Below are 9,418 nucleotides of genomic sequence, written 5' to 3' on the forward strand. Positions count from 1 at the left end.
GGCCACAAGCTGGCAGAGGGAAGGTTTAAGTTGGACATCAGGAGGCGCTACTTCACGGTCAGGGTGGCTAGGGTCTGGAACCAGCTTCCAAGCGAGGTGGTGCAGGCTCCCACCCTGGGGGTTTTTAAGAGGAGGTTGGATGACCACCTTACTGGGGTCGTTTGACCCCAGTGCTCTTCCTGCCATGGCAGGGGGTCGGACTAGATAATCTGCTCAGGTTCCTTCCGACCCTAGAAACTATGAAACTATAAGATCGTGGGCACGTGCTTGCACAGGAGTAGTGTGCTTCCCCTAATAGAGGGGGCTGCCGGGTCTGCATCGGTTGATTCCTTGGGATGACAGCGCAATATGCGGGACAGGAACGAGGGTCTGTGTAACGCAGGAGACTGGGCAAGCTGGGTCTGTGGTCTGTCGTAGTAAATGGCAGTTGTGTAAAAGTAGTACTTGGCAAACTGGGCAGGGTGGGAAGGCACCGTAGGAAGGAAGTGAACTGTGAAGTGCCTGTTTCTTGTAAATCGAGTGTCTGCTGAGGCCTGTCATTATGACTTAACAAATTATTTTCATTTTTCTTATTCCTGCAAAGGCAATGCAAGTTTCAAAGAAAATCTTAAGTGAATTTGGGTTTGTTACCAAAACAATGACAAATGGCTACAGCTTTCTCCCGTCCTTCTGTGACTAACATTAGACTTTTTTTTAATTGGCCTTCAGTTTCCTGGCCCCCCTTTTCTTCCTGCCTCCCTTGTATCAGGGGTGGAAGACATGCAAGTCTCTGTTCATGGAATGGGCAAATTACAATCTACCCAACTCACGGATCTTCCCAAAGCAGGGATAGGAGCCTCCTATATCAACCCCTGAATGGGTGGAGAACTGGGCACCTACAAGAGAGCCGGGGCTAGGCCATACAATCCAAGAAGGCTCCTGTGGAGCCTCCCCGTGATATTCCTCCAGAAGCCCATGCTCTTAATAATTGGTAACTTGTGCATCATCTGATCTTTTTGCTTTAAAATATAGTTCCCCTGAACCTTACTCGTTTCTCTGTGGCACGGGGAGGATGTGAGCATTGTGTGCATGCCCGGTCGCCTGTGGCACCCTGTAGGGGTGGGCAATATGCTTGACAGGTCTGCTCCACCTTGCAGCAGTTGGCAACTGTCCCCTCTGGCTCGTGTGCTAGCTGCAGATACAGAGTGTGCATTGCAGCCCTGTGCAACGCCCTCGAGCCAAAAACTGCAAAGCAGGAGAAGGCAGCCTTGCCTAGCTCCCAGTAGAGGTTTGTCCACGCTACAGCGATCTTCAAGGAGGGACTTGAGCGCTTTTTACTCTTTGTCCTGTTGTAACTGCACATTTTTCAGTTTAGGCTGGAGAAGCTCCCGAAAATACTGCTTGTAACCCTGTGACCATGTTGGCATAATGTGATTGACAATTTGGTGCATAATGTTAGGTACCATTGCATCCGAGCCTGGAATATGTTCTGCTAGCTTGATCCTATGGGTCCTGCCATTTGATGCCAGTTTGGAGCTCTGTTTGAGTGATAACTGCTGGTCATATTGAAGTGATAACATTGTTATCCTAAAGAACAGAACAACCCTTCAAAGCTAATTTCTGTGTCACCCAAAGCAGATATGAGGGCCAGGTCCTTGCACCCTCTTATACAGAGTTGTCTCCCTCCTCCTGCTCCAGAAACTCCAACTAGGCTAGACTTTTCTAGGGAAAAACAAGCATAATGCTGAAACTCAAGGCTTCAAAAATACTAACCACTGAAAAAGAGTGATCTGTTTTTTACTCATCAAGAAAAATAGGAGGACATCCATTTTGCATAATTTCAGTTTTCATTTAAAAAAAGTGAAATATCTTTTCCCTTATAGCTGTAAAGATAATCTTAATGTGTGCTAGTGCTGTACAGTTGTGTTCCTTTCTAGTGCCTGGCCAGCATATTAATATATTTAAATGGTAAGAACACAAGTTATGATGAGTTTCTGCCATTCCACTTCTCCTGCTGCACTTTGTATTCTTGATGAAATGAACAGTATGAGGTCTAGAGATCCTGTACGGGAGTGCAGCTGGTGTTTTTATTGGCATTAGTGTTCAGATGAAAGCTTTATCCTATTCCCTTGAAATCTTAATTTTCTGTCAAACATAAATCTAGTACAAATACATCCAACTTAGCCTTGGGCAATTTATACAGGGGTTTTCCGAGGCCAACCACCTGCTATGCAGAAAATAACTACAGAAGAGAATTCCTTTCCTGGTTGTTGAACTCTTTGTTATAGCTTTAATCTCTTATTTGCTACAAATCAGACTCTTAAGGCCCCTTTATGTTACCTTTTAAAGGTCTCTAACAATCTGTTACTGTTCAAACTGAGACTGAGGAAAGCAGTCTGTTTACTTAAACATATTTTTATCTTGCATGCAAGCCACAAGGTGCTCAGATTGCCCTATCAGCACACAGTTCGTGACTGGATCCACGGAAAAAGTTAGTAGCTGACATTTAATCTGATTTGTGAAATGCCTGTTAGTTGTGCTTTTACGTAACGCTATTGCTGAGAGAAAGAAATTACAGACCCCAGAATTTTTTTGCTGTCCAGTCCTGAATTTCTGCTTTACATTTTAACGTGGATATTTGCTTTTTATTAACACTCTGCACTGTTCTCAATTATTTTAAAACCTGCTTTTTGGGTGTTTTTTGTTTGTTTTTTTTAACTTTGGAAGTATTTATGTTGTATATACCCCTCTGGTAAGAGATCTTGTAACAGGTCTACAGAATTCTTTACCTATCATGTAGCAAAGAGATTTTAAAATAAACGCGGCGCTGTGATGTCCCTGGCTGCCGCTGATCACACACCCCCTTTGTGTTTACATCAGAGCCAACTCCTACTCCCAGCAGCATTTTGATTCGTCTAGCTGAAAGGCCATGTCCTATAAATCCCCATCCCTCCCTCGCTGGTTTTGCTAAGTCACTAGTGGAAGCAGAGGGAGAGGTAAGTGCTGATGTGATAACATTCGTAGAAGTGTTGCATCATCTTTATCTGAACATGCTTTGCCTATGCATTTGTTAAAAACTAATGAACATATTTGGGGAAGGAACCCTGGCTTTATTTGATTAGGAAAGTAAAGGGAGTTTTATTATTATTCCTTTTATTTTCCTTTCACAAACAAACAAACAAAATGGTTTGATTAAAAATTGGCCAGAGAATATGGATGGAAACCAATTTTTGCATTTCAGAACTAGAAGGGAATGTTAGAGGGGCAGGGGAGAGAGTGAATAAAGATAAGACCAAAGAAGGTTGGTTATATTAGAGTAAATTTTCAGGGGTTTCATTTATTTTAATTAGTTAAAATAATGAGAGAGACTAGAACACAGCAGAAGTTAATTGTTTTTTCTAGCAGTACAGTCACTACAACCCTTCCATATTAGGGTTTCATCTTGTGCCCATTTTTTTAAAGTAATGCTGCTAATTTATATAGGAGCTTTGTTACGTAATTGGCAGTGCTTTGTTGGGGGAGTGGTATAGCATTTGATTAGAAGAAGAAGACGTGCACTTTGTAAAACAGGCTTTTTTTTGCATAGGGTCATCTATTACTTCTACCCTCTTTTGAGTTAAGGATTTTTCATGTCCCAGATCACATCTGATACAAGCTTAATCAACTTTTTGGGTTAGTAGCCATCAGAAAACTGCTTGTCTCTTGGTTGTAAGAGAATTAAGAAAAAAAAAAAATGAACAGGCAGTGACCCACTTTGTTCCAGCACGGCAATTTTAGTAGACTAAGCAACCATAGAAAGTAACTCCTGAAGCAGATGCTTCAAGCTTCCCATCAGAAACCCATAGACAGGGCACTGGTCAGTGTGTCTTTACACTGAATACGAAACAAGTACTTCCACAGACATAATAATGTCATTTAATGGCGGTGGCTTGGATTTTGACTGAGAGCTCCAGGAGAGGGGTGCAAAGACTAGAGCATAGGGGTTCCCTCTGTTCAGGGCAGGGTACTGAGGGTAGACAAAACTTTAATGTCTCTAGTCCACAGTCAAGGAGCATGATCCCTCTACTGGATTTATAACTGACACCTACAGCAGAGCTTTTTGCCAGTTTTAGGGGACTTGGAGACCTCTAATGTAAGCTGGTGACTAGCGACTAGGCAAGTGGAAGGGAAAGAGTGGTGCACCTCAAAATAAGCTTCTTCATCAGTAACCCTTCCATTTTAATGATAACAGTACCCTCCTCTAGTGAATGTGCTTTAGTAACTTAACCATTGGTGAGAACAGAGCAGTTTTTGTTTAATCATAAGGCTTGTGGTTTAGCAAGAAAGGTAGGTCTGCATTTAAATAGGAAATAGTAACAGATCAAAAAGTCTCTTGTTTCAGCATTGCATGCAGTGGAAAGGATCACTAGTTGTTACTTGCTTTTCAGGATCTCCCAGCTTAGTTGGTGCTAGAAACTCCTTAGGGCAGTTGGTGCTATTTGAATTTCCTGCTCTTTTTTTTTTTTTTTTCACCTTCTGCCATGTAAGCAGCAAGAGCTTGTACTGGGGCATACTCAATAATGCCTGAGAGATTAAGTTATTACTTTATTTTTGACTCATCATCCTGTTTGGGGGGAGAATTGGGCATGTGCAGAGAGAAGGGAAAGGGCTTTAGTGACTGACCCTACACAGTCACCATAGTCTTAGAAAAGTAATGGATGCAGGCTCATATTTCCCCTCCTCCCACTGGGACAGAAAGAAAGCCACAGGCATGCAAAAATGGCTCTGTCTTCCCATGGGCTACGTGCAGCATGTACGGTTTTCACCACAAAACAGTATTTGTTGCAAAGCAATTAAAGTAACTTTGTAGATAGGTGCTCCATATATTCATTTATGTATCTCTTTTTGGGTTTTCTTTTCTGGTTTTGTTCATCCTGTAAATGCAACGGGTGTTTAGGGACAGCAATTTTCAGCACAGAGATTTACTGCAGTACTCAGGGATTTAACTGAATTCTTTTGATGCGATGGTAATAAAAAATAGACCATGAGGAACATTTACAACTTGACCTCAAATAGTTCCTCACTTTAACTCATGGACTGATGATTTCCAGTGCAGCATTTGAATTCAGATCTTAAGCCTCCACTTACACTTGAAATGGCGATTTCTGTCGCCCCATCCAGTGCAATTAGGGTTGAAAGTTGAAGCGATACCACGCTATGTTCTCGCTGTCTGCTATGCTAGACTGTTTGTGGGTACTTGAGCTCACTCTTCTGAATGCATTGCTTCTATTCATGGCGTTTAATGTTCTGTGTAGCAGATGTGGCTGTAGCTCAGCAGTCTAGACAGCACTAAGATTATACAAAACTTTCCTGAAGCACAGACAGTTATACAGAACAGCATTTAACGTGGTGCTGAGGGTGGCCTGGCTGAGTAATTTGTGACTCATGTTTTCTATCTTCTCACAGGATATTTGAAAGAACAAGATGACAGTCATCAGGAATTTGAGCAGAGCCATCAGCCAGGTGCTGCAGAGCCCTGGTTGTGGATGTCAGACTTCCATTGTCCCTGTTAGATGTATTGGTGTGTCGCCACGCCAGGTGACTTCCGATGCCAGCTTTCATTCAGCATCTTTTTCAGAAACTGATCACCCTCGGGTGCTAATTACAGGTTAGTCTTCATATAGTTACTTCATTCTCCTTTTCTACAGTTGGCTGTTTTTTTCCATAGGGGCCTGATCCCAAGAGATACAGAGCACCCATAGATCTCTTTAAAATACATGGGAAATTTCAGTGTTCAGCTCAAGTTCATTGGTGTTGGTACATGGATAGGATCAATGCCATATTGTGGTCATTTTGATCTGTTCATTTCAGAGAGCCAGTAAAAGTACAAATAGGGAGTTTTCCCCTTAAAATATCATATTACATTTTTCAGGTCTGTGATGTGCACCCAGTTTGACTCTGTTATCAGTGGGGTACAAATGTATTCCAGTTTTGAACAAAGTTAAATATTTTGGTATTGGAAAAAAAGCAGTGACTTTGGTTATTGTTTTTAAAGTCTCTCTTCTATTTTCAGGAGGTCTTGGGCAGCTTGGAGTGGGACTTGCCAAACTTTTGAGGTATGTTATAATGTTGTAACTTAGTAAAAGTATTAAAAACTCTTTTTTGGGAGTGACTAGTTATTTTGGGTGTCTTAAGATGGGTACCCAAATGCCTCAGTTCAGTGAAAACAGACAGGTTGACCTAACTTTTGTTTATACTTTGCCCCTGATCCTCCAGATATGCGTAATTTTATGTAAAAGTACCCCGTGAGCTCAAAAAAATGCATGTAATGAGAGAGTGGAGATTAAACTTATCTTCAGGCTTCAGCTTGTAGTCAGTTTTCCTTTCTGTTTTGAATGCAGGAGTACAAGAGATTCTAGGAAATTTAGTCGTCACACCAGATGACAAAGCTAACCTATTTAACAGTTTCTTTGCCTCCATTTTCCTGAGCAGGGACCAGATCAGGCCCCCCACCAGGCCCCCCTCAGGCCCCAGGGGAGGTGCACCTAGTCCAAAGGTCAGTGAGGATCAAGTCAGGGAATGTCTGGAGGGACTTGATGTATTTAAATCAGCTGGTCCGGACAATCTCCACCCCCGAGTACTGAGGGAATTAGCTGAGGTCATTGCGGGACCCCTGGCACAGCTGTACGAGCACCCATGGTGCTCTGGTGTGGTGCCAGAGGACTGGAAGAGGGCCAGTGTGGTTCCCATCTTCAAAAAAGGGAGGAAGGAGGACCCGGGGAACTATAGGCCAGTTAGTCTTACCTCAATCCTGGGTAAGCTTTTTGAGAGAATTAAGCGAAGTGGTGCTGGCTTCTACCTTGGGGGTCTTTAAGAGGAGGCTAGATGAAAACCTTGCTGGGGTCGTTTGACCCCAGTACTCTTTCCTGCCATGGCAGGGGGTTGGATTTGATCTGCTCAGGTCCCTTCCGACCCTACTAACTATAAAACTATGTATACTCCAGGGGAACGTCCAGTTTGCAAATGTTTTTTGATAGCAGTTACTTTCATAAGCTTCTTTGATATTACCCCCTTCTTAAAAAATCATTTCGGGTTGGTAAACCTCCCACCAACTCCTTAAATACCTAAATGTTTGTGCTTTGCAATAATAAACATTCTGTTGAAAAGAATTTCAGTGACAGTAACTTAGGGTAAAGTGCTGTGGTGAACTATTATTAAGGTTTTATTACAGTCCAGTTTAACAGGAATATTAAGTTTTTCATTATCAACTGAAATGGCAAAAATCCCAACGTAGCATATATAGTATGACACAACTCAGTCGATGCAACAAGAGTAGTAAGTCTAAAAATAATTTCTGGTATTTTATTTTCCCACTGGTGGATCTTATTTTCAATTACACTACTTCATGAGAAATCTAAAGCATTGTGATCTGTGTTTTATCCATATTGTTGCTTGTCTTGTACTGGTTCCTAGAGCATCAGTTATATGCAGACAGCTAAACTTCCCCCTAGACAAAAACTTCCTTGGCAAGTGAGTGCCATAGTGCTCCTGCCAAATCTCATAGCAACTCTGTTAAGGTGTCATTCACTTCTGGGAATGGAGAGAGATTTTCACGTCAGCAGATAGCTGAAAGCAGCATATACCCCAGCTTTATCAAGCTTGCTTTCTACCACAACTATGTGCTAATAAACTCAGTAGGGTTAAGGCAGAGAAGCTTTCCACCTGCATGGGATATGATAGTCTCAGTGGGCTAATCTGTTGATAGAAAAGCAGATGAAGCCATGGTTACAGTTTTGAGCTAAAGTTGAAGCTTGGGGGAGCTGGGTGTGAAGTACTTTCTGGTGTCTGCCAAATCAAAAATCATAAATTTTAAGCAGTATTGGAATGTTATTGATATTATAAGCTATGAGAGAGTGGAAAGGATGATACCAGTCTTTCCTATTAACGCTTTATTTTCATTCTCCTCCTGTTTTGTGTCCTGCTGCAAACTTTAACTGCAGCTAACCATACTCTCAGCTTATTTGCTGAGAAGAGAGAAACTTGGGCGGCAAATTGGGTTTTAAGAGGACAGACCGTCTAGTAGTACAAGCACTGATGTTCATACAATTTATACTACTTTGATACAATTTATAAGACTTAAATGACCACTTGGCAGATTTTTCTGCTGTGAAAAGTGTAGCGGTACAGTGACTGATGAATTATCCTGAAGAGTACAGGCTGACTGTACCATTTGGCTTTCTATGCAGGAAACGTTTTGGAAAGAACAACGTGATCCTTTCTGACATAAGAAAGCCTGCGGATAATGTTTTTTATAGTGGTAAGTGGATGGATTAGCATTTAGAAAAGTTTTCTTGTTGTATCTGACATGACAGTCTGCAGCAAGGTATATCCACTGTTTACCCTGCATACAGTACTTACATTACACAAACAGTATTTCAGATCACTTGGAAATTCTGGGTGTTTATTGCCAATTTATTTAAAATCTTGCAGGAAATATGTTTCTTTTCAGGATTTTTCCCTATTGAATGTGCCCATTAATGTGTTTTACTGTCTGCTTCCTTGTCAGTTTTTGATGATTAGAATAAATCCTAGTTAAATTGGCTCTGACTCTTCCAGCTGGTGTTCAGTTGTGTGTGCTGCTGCCATAAGTGTTGCCGCATCGTTATTCTTTTGGGGAAAAAGCCTGGAACACTAAACTCGCATCATGTTTTTCTATAGTAAAATAGCTCCCTTATTTCATGGCTTCACATAGTAGTAGTATTGATTTGGATTTTGGGTACTCTCTTCTCCTTCCCTTCTACAATAAATGATATGTTAACAAGAAGAAGCCTAGAAGCATCCAAGTAATACTGCATTACCCTAGTATCTCTCCTCCCATGGGTGACTTGATAAGAATATCTCTGGGAGAGCAGCTCTCCCGGTAATGGCCTGTCATCTTCAGAGAAATGGCTAGTGATATGGTGTTAGTGTTTTCTGGCCTTAAGATACTAAATTTCATGAAGTCTGTTCAAATGCTCTCATGCATTTAAACAAGTGATGCAGTCACAACAGGGATGTTGTGCTTCTGCAAATGGGAGAGGAAACTCATGAGACAACCCTTCTAGGAAGTGGCTCACACTGAAAAAGGGGGCAGAGGCTGTGCATCTTACACTGTGTGCTGCACAAATGTTGATCAGAGTTAGTGTTAGCTCAGAGTTTGGAACAGTCACACCCTTAGTCTAGAAACCTTCTCTGACTGTCCCCCAACCTGCACAGCTGTGACTTGCCTCTAGGGGCCTGGGGCATTTATACACATACATTTGTCTGCTCTGACACATTGGAGCAGACTCAAGATGTTGCACCCAGCAGTGCGTCACATGCATTTCTATAAATGATGAAACCGCATGAGTGCCGAGAAAATGGCTGGTGTCTATCCCTGCTGTACAGGTGGGGCTGTGAGAGATCCTAGGATACCGGAGGA

The 9,418-nt window shown here is 42.0% G+C and overlaps 1 protein-coding gene across 2 annotated transcripts in view; it reads left to right on the forward strand.

Moving 5' to 3' along the window:
- Window positions 1-775: 775 nt before the first annotated feature.
- LOC109300246 (L-threonine 3-dehydrogenase, mitochondrial) overlaps window positions 776-9,418 on the forward strand; it is a 22,934-nt gene continuing 14,291 nt past the window's right edge. The window contains exons 1-4 of one of the 2 annotated variants that reach the window (XM_019520910.1): window positions 776-970; window positions 5,425-5,626; window positions 6,032-6,074; window positions 8,205-8,275. In XM_019520910.1, the coding sequence (XP_019376455.1) occupies window positions 5,443-5,626; window positions 6,032-6,074; window positions 8,205-8,275 (298 nt within the window). In that variant the 5' untranslated portion in view covers window positions 776-970; window positions 5,425-5,442. Of the gene's footprint in view, window positions 971-2,887; window positions 2,976-5,424; window positions 5,627-6,031; window positions 6,075-8,204; window positions 8,276-9,418 lie in introns of those variants that run through there. The other variant, XM_019520908.1, reaches the window with a different exon arrangement.

Source organism: Gavialis gangeticus, unplaced genomic scaffold (genome assembly GCF_001723915.1).
Source record: "Gavialis gangeticus isolate Ggan-Ray unplaced genomic scaffold, GavGan_comp1, whole genome shotgun sequence".
Taxonomy (NCBI): domain Eukaryota; kingdom Metazoa; phylum Chordata; order Crocodylia; family Gavialidae; genus Gavialis; species Gavialis gangeticus.